This window comes from Gadus macrocephalus, chromosome 11 (assembly GCF_031168955.1).
Source record: "Gadus macrocephalus chromosome 11, ASM3116895v1".
NCBI classification, from domain to species: domain Eukaryota; kingdom Metazoa; phylum Chordata; class Actinopteri; order Gadiformes; family Gadidae; genus Gadus; species Gadus macrocephalus.
In genome coordinates, this window is record NC_082392.1 from 25,834,067 (window position 1) to 25,852,149 (window position 18,083).

At 44.2% G+C, this 18,083-nt stretch overlaps 2 protein-coding genes across 2 annotated transcripts in view; one reads left to right on the top strand and one right to left on the bottom strand.

The window, feature by feature from the left end:
- The window catches only part of cfap251 (cilia and flagella associated protein 251), a 255,782-nt gene that overhangs the window by 144,172 nt on the left and 93,527 nt on the right, over window positions 1–18,083 (top strand). Inside the window, exons 3-11 of the mRNA XM_060064532.1 lie at window positions 9,180–9,289; window positions 9,378–9,486; window positions 10,060–10,140; window positions 10,255–10,332; window positions 10,409–10,453; window positions 11,620–11,807; window positions 12,854–13,042; window positions 13,831–14,078; window positions 17,636–17,787. Coding sequence (XP_059920515.1) covers window positions 9,180–9,289; window positions 9,378–9,486; window positions 10,060–10,140; window positions 10,255–10,332; window positions 10,409–10,453; window positions 11,620–11,807; window positions 12,854–13,042; window positions 13,831–14,078; window positions 17,636–17,787 — 1,200 coding nt within the window. The remainder of the gene's footprint in view (window positions 1–9,179; window positions 9,290–9,377; window positions 9,487–10,059; window positions 10,141–10,254; window positions 10,333–10,408; window positions 10,454–11,619; window positions 11,808–12,853; window positions 13,043–13,830; window positions 14,079–17,635; window positions 17,788–18,083) is intronic.
- Window positions 226–3,216, bottom strand: LOC132467452 (uncharacterized). The gene is made up of 6 exons (XM_060064763.1): window positions 2,820–3,216; window positions 2,195–2,353; window positions 930–1,524; window positions 732–808; window positions 437–589; window positions 226–231 (listed from the first exon to the last, which is right to left on the bottom strand). Exons 1-6 carry the CDS (start codon window positions 3,126–3,128, stop codon window positions 226–228), a joined length of 1,299 nt encoding a protein of 432 aa, XP_059920746.1. The 5' UTR covers window positions 3,129–3,216.

The following is an 18,083-nucleotide window of genomic DNA, read 5'->3' on the forward strand; positions in this document are numbered from 1 at the left end:
CCGTCGCTTCAGTTCCTACAGAATATATTACATTTCAAGACTATTTGATAATCTTCTGACTGGATTTCAGTGCAATCTTTATACATTCTTTATACATTGGGGTTATTACCTCAGCACTCTCACCACAAGATGAGCATGAGAACCAAAAGTGATTGAGGATCGCCCAAATCCAGCCCTGCAGGACCCGATTTTCCTTTTTGTTGGCGAGTGCTACCAGTTTTTTCTTTATGCCTGTAATAGTAATGAAACACATTACCACAAATGTGGGTGAGCCAAATGTGAAGGTTCTCCTTCACAGTACAAGATATGTGGTCTTGATACATGGAAGGTCTATCAGGTTATGATTTGATGAGTCATTGAGTCACTCACAATTTACATTGTTTTGATACAACTATTTACCTTTTGATACATGCCAAGGATCAAATTCATGGTGAACATTCTGGAATTCCTCCCTCATTATTTTCTGAACTGATGTGGCCCGGTCTGTAGTGATGAGGTCTATATCTACTCCTTCATTGAAAATGAGATGGTTGAGGCCCCTCCTACAGCCTTGGGACTCCATGGCAACTGAACTGCTAGCTTCCGTTACCTATTGACGAAAGAGAATATAAATTAATGAATGAGCAATAGCAAAAAAACAAATACAATACACCCACTGAATTATGCTTTATCTATACTCTGTCACCCAGAGTATAGTTTCACAAATCGGACAAGCAGCATTTTAGTTTTACCTGTAGTAGTTGAAAGTGAATGATCTCATTACTGGATAGAAGCTGAAACGAATAGGTGGAATACTTGCAGCTGTAGCCTGTAAAATGTAATAGTGTGACAACATGTGAGTCCTCCTTACTATCCAGAGGAAAACATTTCTAACAGTCTTACAATCCATACCTCCATGTTATTGTATTAAAGAAAAAAAAAACACTCACCTGGTGAGTCAGACCTGGCATCTCCACACAGCTCTATGGACTCGCCTTCAGCCTTTTGTCTCATAAGTCGCCTGATGAGATTCTCATGATGATCTTTGTATGCAAAGTGTACTACTGGAATAAGGTAGTCGGATTGGATGGAGTAGTACTGCGATTTCTTCAAGAGTTGCAAGTTTAGGATGCTGGCCCACTCGTGTACTTCAGTGAAAGTTGTTCCAGAGAAAAGCGTAGCAGCAGAGACAAGCAGGTTATTCTGTGCCATTCCTCTTGCATCAGGACATGATGCCCACTTGCCATGATGATTATTGAAACATGTCCATTCAATCTTTAGTTGGCTGCCTGTAGTTGTCACTTTTTTATCCGTGATTTGTGCGGCACATATATGGCATGTTCTAAACAGTTGCATGATGCTAGACTCGTTCACAATCCATTTTCTTTCATCCCACTCCCCTTGCTCTTCTGAAGCACTTGAACTGGAGGTTTCACTTGAACTTGACTGTTGACTGAGGCTGAAGCTCATGTCTTTTGGGTCATCCTCAATGACTGAGGACATGCTGGTTTCCATTTGAAGCATCTCAGTTTCACAATCATCTGGCTGTTGAAAAGTGAAACAAGGGAATACTTACAATTACAGTGATAACTAGAAAATGCATTTCCTGCATTTTCGTAGTGCAAAGTGAGGTTGAAAATATGTTTTAATAAAGCCACATAGATTAAGACATAAAGAAACGTTAAATGTCTTAAATCAAGTGAAGGGATTTGAACTAAAGTTCAAATGTCTAAATGGAGTAAACAATGTAAACATGCACACCATTTAAGAAAATGGAAATGGTTGAAAACAAATAGAGTGACAGCTGAATGAAAAGCGCAAAGCGTTGCTAAAAATGCAGAAATGTAAAATAAGTGTGTGTGTGTGTGTGTGTGTGTGTGTGTGTGTGTGTGTCCGTCCCCCAATCAATCAGGAAAAACTGCCCAATCTGGCAACACTGCTGAACGTCCGAAAATATTAAAAAAAATCTGAAAAAGAAGCGTGCGATTCCAAGCTATTCTGAATATTTTAAAATTTGAATGGAGTCTCTAGGTGAAAAATTGAGGAAGGAGATAGGTCCCAGTTTGTAGAGAAGAAAGAAAGAAAGAAAGAAAGAAAGAAAGAAAGAAAGAAAGAAAGAAAGAAGATACAATAGTTGAGTGCTGCATGCAGCACTCACCTAATAAACATTGTATCACCTCAAGTAAGGTAACAATATAGTAACAATATAACTTACAGATAGTGAGAGCCTCTCCCTGATCACAGGGAAAGCAAGGTAACTGCCAGATAAGGACTTCCTTGGGGATTTATTGGATTGGTGAGGCCGTGGCTGTGGACTGGTGAGGACCAAGGATATGCTGGAGGTAGAAGGCTGGTCCACCACACCGCCAACAGCCTGTAACAAGTTGTAAAACACAACATCTCATCAACATTACTGACACAAATATTGTTGTTATGATGGCTCAGACTGCCATTTGAACGGTGGTTCAAGCGATTATGTTATGCATGGTCGCCTGAGTATATAATATCATGAGATATATAATATAGGCTATAGATATCTATATATTATAATATATAATATCACGGCCAAAATCACGGCGGTATGATGCCCATGTCTGATCTAACCTCTGTGGATACCCCATCAGCTCTCTTTAGGAGACGTTACGATCAAAATAACATTTTAAAAACGCTATTCTAGGTCAAAATACTAGTAGGCCTATAGACTAACTTCAGAATCATCGTCAAAAACATCAAGGACCAACAACGAACTCGCTGTTTTGGTCCGTGTAACCTTCAGTTCGAGTCAGATGTTCAACTTAAACTAATCATAAACATAACGTTGTACATGATGTCTAGCTTACCCCGAGGTCTTCTTCGTCTAGCGTTGGTCCACAAAGCGTCGGTACAGCTGCCCTTTTCAGATGCAGTCTCTTCGGACACTTCTTTCGATGACTTGTTGATTGAAGGTAGTCCTCAGGCCGAAAGTGAAAGGCGCAAACGCGATGGTCAGCTTCCCGAAGTACATTTACAGGGGTGTTTATGTCGAACCCGAGGAATGAAAGCCACAACTTTCTGACTCTATGACTGTTAGGGGTGTTGAGAGGAAGCCGATGACAACTCCTTTTTCTAGAGATATTCCGGCAGTTTCTGACCGCACAAATTCTTCCCATAATCGACTGCACGGTAACCACAGCTGATGCCTTGGTTTTGAACTCGACAGAAAATGAAGTTGAACGTCTTCTTCTTCTTATTATTATATATTATATTATTTATGTATATATATATATATATACATATAGGCCTATATATATTATTATTATTATGCTTCTTCTTCCTCTGGAATATTGTCGTCAACAGGTGGTCGAACTGTGTAACCAGCTGTGTAACCATCGTAACGCAGCGAGCGGAAGTTTACATGCGGTTTTGAGGTATCTGAAAAAATAGTTCCAATTAGCAACTAACACGGATGGAAACCATATATTGCGCCGATATATTTTCCCCCGCAATGATAAACACTGCATCAGGATACTTGCTCTGCTGACTGCAAATGCTGCTATGTAAAAGTCTGAGAGCTATGTTAGCGTTAGCATCCGGTGGGATGTAAACAGCAGTGATCAAGACGACAGTTAACTCTCTAGGGAGATAAATGGGCCACATTTGATAGTCACATACTCTAAGTCTTGGGAGCAGTGACGGTCTATAGCCACTGTGTGAGTGCACCAGATGTTGTTGACATAAACACACAGTCCCCCTCCTCTGCTTTTACCGGAGTTACTCGTCCTGTCCTGGCGTTGTGCTGTGTAGCCTGCTAGCTGTATAGCTGAGTCCGCGATTAGTGAGTGAAGTGTTGGGAAAAATAACCTGCTGAGTACATCACATGTACATTATAAATATAGCTAACTCCTACCCTAGCCTGATGAGCACATCACATGGACACATTATAATATAGTCAACTCTTGCTCTAACCCAACCACACAAACATGATAATATATAGTCAGGTCAAGGCCGGAGCTGAAGGCCCCATCTCCCAGGCAGGCAGATGGTGGACACAGACAATCCACCAGTGTCATCCTCAAGAACGGGAAAGCCACATTAATTTATCACACAGGAGACACCTCGAAGCTCTCCCCCACTAGAAGGAACACATGCAGATACTAGGGGCCTGAGAGCCACATTAAATTATCACACACGAGACACTTCGGGGGGGCACTCCCCCGTTTTAATTTATCACACCAGAGACACGAGGAACTCTCCCCGTTACGAAGCTCTCTCAGGGCCTGGGAGCCAAAACACACAGAACCGCACACACCTCATCGAGAGGAGGATACAGCATAAGACTGCATCACACAGGGACTCTTCACCTTCTTCTGAAGCAGACCTTCCACGGAGGCGAAGCTCCGGACGAACCATCAGCGCTGATTAGGGACTTAGACATATTCGATTTCTCACGCTTTATGACTCTGTATAACCGTTGCCACTTTACTTAATAAATCCAAGGTCCTCGTGCCGATAGACTTTATTACCTCTCCGTCTCATTTTATCTGGTCCAGTAGCTAGACAGACCGTTTTTCCCCACAGAAGCCAAGTTTCTGTGATCAACAGGATGCAACTCTCCCTGATGGTGGTGTTGGTTGCAACCTGTAGCCTCAGTTCGTCCATTTTGTTAGCGAGGGATCTGGCGTTGGTAAGGACGATGCTGGGAAGCGGTGGTTTGTGGGGTTGCCTCTGTAGCCTTGCTAGCGCGCTGGCCCTGCAGCCCCGCTTCTGTTTCCTCTCCCTGCGCCTTCTTCGCCTGCCCGCTGGGATGGTAATCCATGAAGAGCCGGGGCACCTCGCGATGTCCGGAGAAATGTTGTGTGAGTGGGGAAAGTCTGATGAGACACTCTGCTCGCAGCAAACTCCAAGCTTCAGGAGATCCTGCCGGCTGTAGTTGTTTTCCGCACAGAATGTAGACCGGATACAAAACAACATGTACACACACATGCATAAAAAGTACCGACACTGAGCCGCTGCAACTATGTGCGCCGCCATGGCCGTAAGTGTTTCGTGTTTTGAACACCGTAAGTGTTTCGAACACCATGGTGTAGGATTCCCGGTATTCAAAACAGCTCTTGAGGTTGACACGAAGCACGTCCAACTTCGGTGTCAGCGATCGCACGTTGCTGAGGATTATTGACGCAGCGGTGGTCTGTTGTTTCACCTCGGACGCCTCTCCCTCTGCCTCGCTTGCATTGCACCGGTATGTGTCGCTCGGATGGCCGCTGGTAGATGTTCCGACGGTGTCAATTGGCGTGGTGTTGGCCGGTGGACGGCCATGCATCTCTGGAGTAGGCGCGACATCCATGTTCTCACTGCATGTTCATTGCAGGACAGAGATTTACGCGTTCGCTGATAAAAATCAGGATCAGCAGTACGATGCAAAAACTTGCTTCCATTGTTGAGGCTCAGGCTACAAACAATTGTGGTTCGGGTGGCCAAGTTCTTTGTATGTCAATTGTCAATACATGCCGTGATCAACTTCACTTAAAGTCACAAGCACTAAACACATTCTTAAACAAACAAAACGAAACACTATAACACGAACACTTAAAACACAAAAGCAACCAGCACAAGCCTGGGTCGCTGCAGTGCTGCGCCACTGTTGTACCTGCTTAGTAACTGTGGAAGCTTCTAAAGTTAGGGCAAGGGTGTAGGCTGGGAGAACAGTCTGCAAAGCCTTGAGTGCACAGTTGAATTAGCTAAGGATGTTGGCTTATTGTCCATTTTCCGTCTTCGGGGAACTGGGGTGTCAGTCATTTGCTTCTCCAGGAACTCATGAGCCACAGTACATTCAGATTCAGCCACATCAGTTCCAGCTGATGACATCAGGAGAGGGATTTCATATGATGGGTCCAGGAAATTATTCTCGGCCCCTGGGTTCAAAGCAGCCAGTCCGCCAATGAGCTCGCTACTGTGCTCTCCAAAACACGCATCCATCTCTCCTTGCACAGCTTCAATAACACTGTAAAATACTCCCTTGAACTCAGTCTTTTCGTCTGTCACTTTGTGGCTGACCAACTGTTTGTTCAACGGCAAATACATGGAGGTTATTGTTAATTGTGCGTCTTCTCTTGCTTGGACCTGTGTCAGTCACCGGCACCGGCACGGAAGCGCTGTTTACAAGTGTCACAGCGGTGAACAAGTCCATATCTTCGGCTTGTAGTAGTCTGTTAGGTGGCTCGAAAAGTGACAACAGTTTCATAACAAGGTGCGCAATGAAAAGAAAAGTTTGCTGCATAATGGCACGAAGCAGCCCAGTAACCTCGAACTAAACCACCACTCCAAGGTGTCGTCTGTTTTCCACCTCGGTCAGTAACGTGGATATGTCTTGAAAACTCTTCACCACAACTTTTACTGTTGCCAAGTGGCCAGTCTATCTCAGATCCAAGAGACGTTTCAGGGTCTTGCCTTTGTACAGAATAGCCACATTTGGCTTCCTGATGAAGTTGGACAGCATGTTGCATACTCTAAGAAAATCCTTGACAGCTGCTTCACTGGACATGGCATGAATCACAACCAGATGAAGTTGGTGATTAAATCATTGAATATATGGTGTGTTACGATTCAGCTTGTTTTAGAGCAATTTCTGCACACAACATGGCGATGAGCTCACCATGCCTGCCAGACATGAGTGATGCGGCATGATAAACCTGACTCAGGATTTTGTCCGTGCTGAGTCTGGCGCTGGTGAGCTCATCAATGATGACACCTGTCAGAGCCCCATCTTTCTCAGATGTGGCCATTACCAAGAAGCGATCACACACACCATAGTTTTCGTCAACGAAACGCACAACTACAGATATATTTTCTTGGCGTAAAAAAGGATCCCGTGTGCCATCCACTTGCAGAGTTCTTCGAAGAAAGTAGTCCAATCCGGATCGCTTTTAACTCACTTTATTTGTCAAAGTATTTCGGTATGGTAACTACGGAGCAAAAGGAGGGGAAGTGTGTCGAACACGCTGAGCGACTCCCAGCTGATCAAAACTCTAACCAACAAGTCTGAGCTACCGAAAGATTCTGGCGTCCCACCTCTCTGTAGAGATTGTTATGGTCAAGTCCACGTGGCCTGTGTGAAGTGGGCGTGGCCGGTGTGACGTATTAGCCTCGGCTTCCTCAATTGTCTGAGGTGCTGCCTTCTGTGGATGGAGCAGCTATTGCAGCCTTCAGTAAGGTCCTGCTCCCCTTGTGGCTATGTATAGTACTTACGGCTTATATGTTTGGTCCTGCTTCCTAGTGGTTATGTGAGGGTAATACAGCTTGTGTGTTTGAATCTGCTTCCAAGAGGCTATGTGGGGGCAGCTCATGTTCTTAAAATACGTAACACACTTTGATTGAATACCTTGAATTGAATAGACTTGTTTCACTATCTCCTCTGTCAAAAGTTTGCTCAACATTTCGATAATCTTGTTTTGTATCTGTGGGCTGGTTCTATTCTATGGGAATGTTTTTGTAATTGTAGAACAGCCCCATGGAGCTATTAGCATCTCGCACACTGGCAAAACTAGCATTATCGCCACGTAACGGGAATTGATTCATCACTAAATACTCCAGCATATCAATTACGGCTGACATGTAGTGTCTGTTGCGAGCCAGTTGCTCTGAATTTAAGAGAGTCGAAATATCTTTCCCTGTCTCTCTATGTTTTTCGGAATCTCTCCACATTGCTTCACAGGCTAAATGTTATTTTGAAGCTGCATGCTTATTTAAAGGACAATTCTGGTATTTTGAACATTGAGCCCCCTTTCTGGTTTGTCTAGGATGAAATACAGTTGTTAACTTATTGTTTAATATTGGTCCTGTCTCCAGTATTTGGCTAATTTCAAATCACCCCTGCCTGCTTCACAGGGGCTGGCTATAGGCATTCAGAAACACCCCTTAACCTTCGATTTCAGAAATGTGAAACTCATCGAGTGGTTGCTGGTGTTCGTTGATGATCCTCATCAAGTATCGTAGCGAAATACAGTTTCTGCATTTTGTAAATGAAACGTAAACCGGATCGGAAACGGAAACGGGGGGTGGTGTCTTTTCACTCGGTTCTCCATATCAAGAGTAGGGCTAGAACAGAGCGAAAAGACTACAACCACCCCCCCTTTCCGTTTCCGTTTCCGATCCGGTTTACGTTTCATTTACAAAATGCCGCTTTACAAAATGCCAAATAAAACACGACAGAACCTGTATTTCGCTACGATAGTTGATGAGGAACATCCAAACATTTTGACTGGATATTTCTTCAACACAACCTGTTTGGGTTTGTCCGTGCCAAGGTCACTCACACCTACTGATCCAACAGGCAATTGTGGCCGGAATACTGCCCCAGTCGCGGTTGCACTTGACCGGCTGCTGGTAGCATCCGCTCTGTGGCAGCTGCAGGTCCTGCCAGGCCCAGGGTCGGGCTCCACGGAGCTACTAGCAACAGGCTCAGGCTCAGATTGTCGTCCAGGGTCTCCTCCAACGGCAACATCATCGGTGTCTTATCCGATTTGGCAGAGGACACTGTTGGTGGGCTTTTCAACCACTTACGAATATCCATGATGATGAAGTAGAAATTAAATAGTAAGCCGGCGAAAACTCTTCCAGCTTCACTTTCAAATATGCGTGGTAACTGTTGAGCGGTTGAACATTGACGTAGGCTACGTTACATAGGCCTAGCCTAACTTTCTTTTCAGTTAGGCCGTGATAGGCTGTTGCAGTGTACAGTAGATAGATTCCCATCAATCAAACAAAATCACACCATTGTTTCTTTATATTTTAAAAGTTTTAATGATAAAGACTGCAACATGAGTATTTATCAACACAAAATTACCTACCATGATCATATAAAAAAATTGAGAGACATGTGCCTCAAGTGGGGGGGCATAAGCATCTTTGGGGGCGGGCCCGGCCCCCTATGGCCCGCCCCTAGCGACGGGTGTGGGTGTGTCTCTAGGATCATGGGGGTCCCAACTTGTGTGTGTATTTGTGTGTCGTTGTGTGTCTCAAGGGTCATGGGGGACCTAAGGTATGTGTGTGTGTGTGTGTGGGTTTGTGTGTCGGTGTTTGTCTCTAGTGCAATGGGGGTCATCACTTGTGTTTGTGTGTGTGTGTGTTTGTGTGTCGTGTGTGTCTCTAGGGTCAAGGCTTCCTAACTCATCATTGTGTGTGTGTGTGTGTGTTTGTGTCTCGGTGCGTGTGTGTCTCTCTAGGGTCACGGGGGTCCTATCTCATGTCTGTGTATGAGTGAAGACAGGCGATGGCTTGGGACAGCCGATAATGGGCGGGAACCCCTGCTTATTATTTGGGACTCCTACACCGGGTATAAAATCTCTCTCAGCCTGCTCTACAAAACAGAATATCAACCTTTCAGTTTCTGATGTTAATCATAAGTTTGGTTCCCGCTCCAGGATTCCCGTCCACACTCTGTTCAACGGTCCCACTGAAGGGAGCGTCATAGCTCTGGCCTTCTCTAAAGACGCCAAATACCTGGCGACCCTCGGGGGGGGAGAACAGCAGGTTGGTCAAGCATTAATGAATAATATGTTACATGATATTAAAGAGGCACTTTCACTGCCGATGTATGGAACATTTTGAACTAATGATTTGTAATGTGTTCATGATGACCGTGTATTATATAGCCAATCATTCATTCATCCACCCATTGATTTGCTCCACTCTCACTGTAAGACATGATGTTAGGAACCTTCAACAAAATGTATTTGAATTTTGTTTTTTATAAATATTTCAATGCAGTTTATGTTTAAAGTTTGATATTTAAGTTTGATATTGTTTAGACAGCATCTGTCTTCTGCCTGCAAAGAGGAGGAACCTTTTTTTAGACTCAAAGACAGAGACATAACATCCAAATCGTATCAATGTAGCTTCCTGTCCAGCTGAAAATATATTGTGGATCGTTAACATAACCAGTTAGAACCAGTTTATAGCCCAATTAATCCCTGCCCCTATTTGATTAATTTCCTGTTTAATTTGGAAATATTTCCATATGTATGCGATTATATTATATATGAGCGTTTTCTTTGAGATGTCATATGCTGTGAATGCTAGCTGACTTCTACATCCCTCTCATAGTGCGTACATATCTGGGATTGGACAAATGAACAAGATACACCTTTGTGGGTTGCTAATCTCTATTCTGAACTTGGTTTTCAAGTAAGTCTGTGTATCACTCACTTTTGACCATGTTTCGTCTTTTATCTTTTAGTTTACAGACTTCTGTATCTGTTCTTACATATTTAGCTTCATAAGAAATTGCTTTTTTCACAGAGTTACATCATTTTCAATCCCGGTGATAGCACTGAGTTGCTCAGCAACAGCGATAGCCAAGTGCTGTTTTACAAAGCCGTGAGTGCACATTTCAAAGGGTGGAGTTCACGTGTGCCTCCAACTGTGACACAACTGTGCCTTTGTCTTTTTTCAGACTGAGGGAAACCTGGAATACATTGCGCCTTATCTCAATGACAAGGTAGGCTTTGGAGCAGTAGGCCTACCCCTAGTGTTACAGCCGGCCGTCCATGCTTGGCTGTGCGTGCGTGGGTGTGTATGGGGCATTGAGGGGCATAAAGCACCATGAGTGGCAGAGCAAAATTATGCATACCAGATATAGCTCAATAGTATTGTTTCAAACTTCTACAAATATTTTCTAGCGTAGGAAGTGTGATGTATGTCATGATGCTTATGATGATGTGAGCAATAATCCATCGATTATAAATCCTACATACATTTATCACAGTTTGTAGTTGAAATGTTTACATGGATTAGTTGAGGATTAATTATACGGTTGGAGTTAGGCAGTGATCCAGGATAGGTAAAGCAATGTATCATAGGAACGACCACCATCTAAATTTTGAATGTCTGAATTCTGAATTTTAATAACATGGTGTACTACTAGATTCAAATCTGAGCTTCAAGAACACATAAAAAAAATGACAAAAACTATTGAATATAGCATGGCAATTTTTAGACAGATTAGATCCTCTCTATCTACAGAGGCCGCTAAGATATTTCTATCTAGTGTGTGTGTATATGTGTGCCTGTGAGGGACATTTCATGTGCGATATATTGCTATTTGTTACATGTCCTTACTTGTTGAGTGATGTTTGATGTTTTTATATGTGTTGTATTTAATTGTACCTAGGGACTTGTAAATTGTAAATTAGCCAAAGGCTAACTCTGGTGCGATGCTTAAAATTATTGCATTTATGTTTTAATTGCACATGGTCCCTTTCAAGTACATTTATTATTTATATTGAATCTATAGTCAGTAAAGTTACACTGTGTATGCCGTGCCCTTGCTTTTCCGTTGATCCTCTCGCCCTCTCTGTCACTGTGTCCCTCACTTTCTCTGTCTCTGTTCCCTTTATGTCTTGCTGTCTGTCTCCCTCTTTCCCGCTTCCGGCTAGTTGTCTCTCTCTTTCCAACTGTTTCTCTTTTTGTCCTTCGGTCTGTCTGTTTGTCTTCCTCTCCATGTCCGTCCGTCCGTCTGTGTCTGTGTCTGTGTCTGTGTCTGTGTCTGTGTCTCTCTCTCTCTCTCTCTCTCTCTCTCTCTCTCTCTCTCTCTCTCTCTCTCTCTCTCCCTCTCCCTCTCTCTCTCTCTCTCTCTCTCTCTCTCTCCCCCTCTCTCTCTCCCAGAGCTTCAACCAATCTGTTGGCTCTCTGGGTCAGTCTCTGTTCCACTGGCGGGGCCAGCAGGCCCTCACCGCCACGTCCGCAGGGAACCTGGTACTGTGGGATGAGGGGGAAGAGGCAGCAGGGCGGAATGCCATCAAACTCCTGCCCCTTCAGAGAGAAGCCATCACCGTGCTCACCTCCACGGACAGGTGCGAGAGGGCTTATCATAGCATACATAAAGCATTCCAAACCCCAAAACCCCCTAACGCAGCCTTTAAAACCAAACCCCCTAACGCAGCCATTAAAACCAAACCCCCTAAGGCAGCCTTTAAATTAAAACAAAACCCCTAAAGCTGCCTCTAAAACCAAACCCCCTAACGCAGCCTTAAATAAAAAACCAACCCCCCCAACGCAGCCTTTAAATAAAAACCAAAGCCCCTAACGCAGATTTTAAAGTAAAAACAAACCCCCTAACGCAGCCAATAAATCAAAGCTGAACCCCTAACGCATCCTGTAAATCAAAACCAAACACCCCAATGCAAAATTAAGACTAAACCCCCTAACGCAGCCTTTAAAACTAAGCCCCTAACACAGCCTTTAAAACTAAAGGCTTGATTATGTTTCTATATCGACGCAACACATGGAGGTTTACGAACCAATTACGTCCTTGCGGACCCTCCTGGGTCCTCCACAAGGGCCTGACGTGCGCCTCTCAAAACTTGGGAGTTGCCTCAACGTAGAACCATAACTGAGCCTTAAACCCCCTAACGCAGCCTTTTAAACAAAAACCCCTAACGCAGCCTATAAATTAAAAATAAAGCCCTGATGCAGCTTTTAAAGGTACCATGTCGTGCGACCAGATGTGAGTGTTATTAGCCGTTACAAGCCATTTGGCATGACATGGGACCTTTAAAGGCTGCGTCAGGTGGTTATTTTTATGACGTTTTGTGGTAATGGGACCTTTAAAGCTAAACCCCCTAACGCAGCCTTTAAAAGTAAACCCCCTAACTCAGCCTGAGTTCTGAGTTAATTTGTCCATTTTGTAAACGCCCCTTCAATTAATTTTAATAAACAGAGGACAGCTGTGTCGCACCAATGCAGGGGACAGGATAATCATATCAGCAAATAAAAAGTGATGCATGCAGTGGCGTGTGTTAACCTAGAGGGCTTTGAGGTCATCTAATGCAGACAGTATGCGAGTGGTGTTGGGGATTGACTGCCCTTTAATATTTCAACATGTTTTTACATTCTCCAGATGGATTGTGACAGGCGATGTCCTTGGCCATATCAAATTTTATGATGAGAACTTCCGGCTCATGAGCTGGTACAGTGACTTCAGCCTGGATGCCATAGCCTCCATCTCCTTCTCTAAAGACGCCGCCCCTGAACCCAGCCAGGACTATCCAGAGAGCTGCATTCTGGCAGACCAGCCTTTTGTCAGCAGGTATAATAATAGTCGCATAAAGAAGCAGAATAAACGGAGGGGCCCTTTCGGAGCCAGTATCCTTATTGGGTGTGGCATGGGGAGGTCATCCCCACAGTTTTGTAGCGTAAGGTGAATTAGTTTAGGATAAAGCTGTAGTTTTGGGAAAAGCCATGCCCTTCCACATGTTTAGAAAGGCTAAACAGTTCTTTCTCTGCCTATTACACCAAATTTGTGGTTTTGTTTGTCAATTCATAATTCCCATGCATTTTGTGATAGGCTCACCCCTTTAACTTGGTGTGAACCTGAATCAACTGTACCCATGGTCCAGCGTCCCACAACATCTCAGTGTATTATGTCATAGGTTCATAGGTTTAGTGCATTTAAAGGTTGTGCTGAAGGTCATTCGTTGGCCAATGACTCACCATGACTAACCTTCCATCCACATATATAGTGCAAATCTGTGCATCATTCCCAGATGATTGATTGACACATATACACAAGAATCCACATGCATCGCCATGCCCCCTTGTTGCCAGTTGGTATGAAGGGTGACTCAGATGTGCCGCGGTCAGTGACCAACAATTCTACCAAATGTTGTTCAAATCTGTGTTACTTTTGAGACAAACATAGATGCCAGTATCTTCATTTCCTCCTTAGTTGAGGTGATTAAGTTAATCTGATCAAATATCTGATAACATCTTCCATCCAAATCCCTTTTATATAACAAAACAAACATAAACAAGCCCCAACACACACACACACACAATGTAGCAACCTCTGGGTGACGGATCCTTCTGCGTCTGCAGGAGCTTTGTTGTGTCCACAGTGAGGGCCACTGTAGTTCACGTGAAGACCCCAGGTGGGGGACCCCAGACCCTGCTGAGAGAGCACTGTGCGCCCCTGCATGCGGTGGCCTGTCATCCCAGACGGCCCATCCTGGCCATGGGGAGTCACAGTGGCATTTTGAAAGTGTGCGACTACAACACCAAACTCACCCTCGCCAGCAGAGTGTATGAATCAGAAAGGATTCAATGTTTGATCTTTGACCCCCAAGGTGCTTGTATTGTTCTTGTTATTATTTCATAAGTAGTAGTAGTAGTAGTCGTAGGAGTAGCAGTAGTGGTATTTTTGTATAATTATTGTAGTTATTAAATGTTATGTATTACTCATCATTTAGGGGTGCACGATAATTATCGGGCTCATAACAGAAATGATTACGTTATTCCGATAAGTCAGATAATCATGAAGAATAGCCACGATAACATAGCCTATATAATTTCAGTGCCCCGCTACCATTATGATAACGCTGATTGATAGGTCTTATCTTAACCCTAAAAGTACGCATCTTACAATCAATAACAATACATTAGTTCACAACTGCACGCGTATATAGAAAAAATATACGTTTTTTTTTATTATTACGTTACACCTTGTCCTGCTGTCGGCTCCCAGACTGTCGTCGAAGAGCACAGGGGAGACGTTTCCTGCAGGGTAGATGTTCTTCCAGGGGTAACACCCTTCACTTTGACCGGCAGTGGGTCTGCTTATAGGTCGGAATATGGTTGGAATGAAGCGGCTGCCGACTATTGACAGGCTGGGTAATAATTATTAATTAATTAATATTAATTAATTAATTAATTATTAGTTTCACTGACTTAACAGTAGGCCTACACGTTTGCACAGACACTACCAGGCTCGTTCATTACTTCACTTAACTGACGCACGCTACCGCTCACATTCCCGCGCACACACATACGCTACTCTCGTAACAATTATTATTGAAAACAATTAGCTGAACATTATAGGGTCCCAGCCTTCCACTCCTTGTTGTCTCAGTTAAAAACAGAAATCAACTACATTTGTCCCAGTGTTTGTTAGATGTGAAATTAAGCAAAAAAAGACACTCTCTTTCTCTAGTAACGCTGTCACGCTCTACTGAGGAGACTGGCAGATTAGAACCCAAAAGCGCGACTCAGAGACAAGCAAACACAATGAAATTCCGATCTTTACTTCGTCAAGCAAATCAACGGGGACGGGGCGGAGAACGTAGTCGGGGGCAGGCAGGATCGGGAAACCGGGACAGAAGACAGGCGAACGAGGATCCAGAGGGACGAGACGGGGAACGTAGTCGGGGACAGGCAGGGTCGGGAAGCCGGGACAGGAGACAGGCGAACGAGGATCCAGAAGGACGAGACGGGGAACGTAGTCGGGGACAGGCAGGGTCGGGAAGCCGGGAACAGGAGACAGGCGATTTGCTGGAGAGACTTGCATGAACCTAACAGCGAAGACAATCTGGCAACAGGTGAACAGTGTTCAGCCAACTTAAAGGCTCCACTAACCACCTGACGCAGCCCAGCTGCGAGGGTGAAAGGGGCGTGACGGACATGCTCCAATGTTTCATCGATCGGAGGTTATGGATGCAACAGAATATATATTGCATCGCTGCAGCAAAATTTAGGATGATCGCGATGAATTCTGCCCGTTCTGCCTCCGTTGCTGTCTGCGCTCAGACCAAAACACACCTTGAATGACAGGGGCCGTCCTTATGGTGTGTCCCTCAATCCTCAGACGCCAGACGTCCGAGTAGTGATGGGTAGTTCACGACCGAATCAGTTTGAATGAACGAATCTTTAACACGAACGAACCGAACTGATTCTTCTCTCTCGTTCGTCTGGTTCGTTCTCAGACTCGACTCCTCCCAGACCCACTAGTCGCTGACTCGCTGACCCGCTGTTCCTTCACTGACTGTGAGTGGTGAAGAGGGAAGAGGCTTAAGCTACGGCCACACCAAACGCGTTACACGCGTAAGAGGCGTCGAAAATCTGCATTTCTGCATAGGGAACCATTGGTTTAGGCGTGTAGATTTACCGCGTTTTTACGCGCCTAACGCACCCAACGCACCAGCACGCAGAGTTCAAAAAATTGAACTTTTTAATCTCCTACGCATGACGCTTAGCCATGATAGCCAATCAGCGTTAAGCTTGACTCGACGTCACAGGCAGAGAGACGGAGGTCGCACAGAATCAGAAAGAACAGGTCATCGAACATCGCCCCAGTCAACCTAAAATACCGCTGGAACCGGCCGTCATCCAGGCAAAGTTCCTGGAGGAGGTGTTGAAACTCACCCAGTTGTGAGCGCCTACGGAGGATGTCATGCATGGTGGCGTTTGGGTTTCCTACGTTCCTCGGACTCCCACAACAAATACAGTGCAGCGATGGTGGTGATCTCAGCCATGTGGGGAAAATAAGTTTTGGGCGGGCTCATCTAGCTGCGTAGGCGCGTTAGGCGTGTTGAATGATTTTTGTGACACACAATGATCAAGTGGCAGGTTAGGCGCGTTACACGCATAAGCCTACGCCCATAACGCGCTTGGTGTGGCCGTACCTTTAGTGATCGAGCGTACGATAATATGATTCGATATCAGTGAAATGATAAATGCATGCTCTCTTTGTACTTTCTGTGTCAAATATTTGAATGCCTCGTCAATCTGTCTCGTTCTTTCATGGTTCATTCTCCGCCTGGACCCCCACCATAATTGCTTAACAAATCTATTATCTTGCTGATATGTTAAACATCCAATAATCAACTACACCCCCCCATCCCGCTGCGTTTGGTTAAAGTTGAAATATTGATTGATGACCGACTTCCACGATCGTTTGAGAATGAGAACGTGGGAGGAGCTGAGTCGAGAAACTCGAGTGAACGAATGAACGAACTAACGATTCTGAACGACTCTTCTTGGCGAACTGACCGACGCCAACCGAATCAAGGAAAATAAACATTGAATCCATCGCTGCTTCCGAGTCGAAAGTCGAAGATCTCCCAGCTTTCTTGCGGCATTTCTCAGAGGCACGCCCCCTGTTTGTCCTCATCTTTCGGAAATCTGAGAGTAGACCAAGAGCAGTGATGACGCTCTCAACAAAATGGCTTGTGAAGAGATTTATTTTTTGTATTTGTACCACGTTGGTCATTTTAAATGCTCCTACACACTTGATTACATTGCTACTTTATTCCGGTCACCAATTTATACATTGCATGGTCTTGCAATTCATACGAACATGAACGCTATAAATGCTCCGAGTCCGGACATTACGTCAAAGGTGCAACTCGGAAGGCTTGGGTCCAAGGATTCAGGAACACACTATTATCCCGCCTCTTGCGAACCTTGACCCTACGTCATATCCCGCCCCTTGCCACCCCGTCCCCCTAAACCCCCCGTTGATTCTACGAATGTCTGAGCGACACCGATGGCTGCATATCCAGCATCAAGTGTGAATAAAAACCCAAAGGTTTTTCTCTTTGTTCATAGTATTAATGTCATGATCTTAGGTCATGAACATATATATTTATATATGTTTGTGTGTTATCGGTTATCGGTATCGGCCTTTAGGAGCTGAAAGTTATCGGTCATCGGTATTGGTTTTAAAAAAAGTTAGCGTGCATCCCTAATATCATTATAACTGCGCTAGTTTCCCTGTTGTTAACAAACCGTGACCAGTTCTTCTTTTTAATTAATCACGCTCAAACACATACTCGTGATATGATATGTTAGTTATAATAAATAATTGATTCATTGTTATGTGTTGAATCATTAGTATGTCTTTGAACAGGGTTCTATGTGGCTGTGGGCTTTGCCAGTGGAGCGGTCCATATACTGGATGCCTCTTCTTTACACAGCGATGCAGAGGACTGCTTTCATTTCAGTGACAATAGCATCACTCACATCACCTTCTCCCTGGACTCCATGTATCTTGCCACTGCTGTGAGTGAAAAATATTGTATTCATTGTATTTTCTTCATATTGTATGTTAAAAAAAAATTAGGAAACTTTTATATGAAGGAATATAAATATCTTATTGAAGCGGCAAACGACAGCAATATGTTTCTCCAGCTCACTTCTATTGTTGTCCAAAAAGCAAGCAACCCTTTGCATAGGTCCGCAGGTTCCATGTTGTTTTGCTTTTATAGGTGAAGTCATTTATAGAATGATACTTAAAAAATGTCTTTCATTCACTAGAACAGAAGATGAACTTCATGCACAAGTTATGGCTTTAATGA

Bases quoted from the DNA above. Each gene is read 5' to 3' on its own strand.
- LOC132467452 (XM_060064763.1), bottom strand. From the start codon at position 3,128: ATGGGAAGAATTTGTGCGGTCAGAAACTGCCGGAATATCTCTAGAAAA. The intron at 1,525-2,194 runs GTAAGTTATATT...ACTTTTCAACAG, and splicing joins GGGAGAGGCTCTCACTATCT to CCAGATGATTGTGAAACTGA. The intron at 809-929 runs GTGAGTGTTTTT...TACATTTTACAG, and splicing joins TGCCAGGTCTGACTCACCAG to GCTACAGCTGCAAGTATTCC.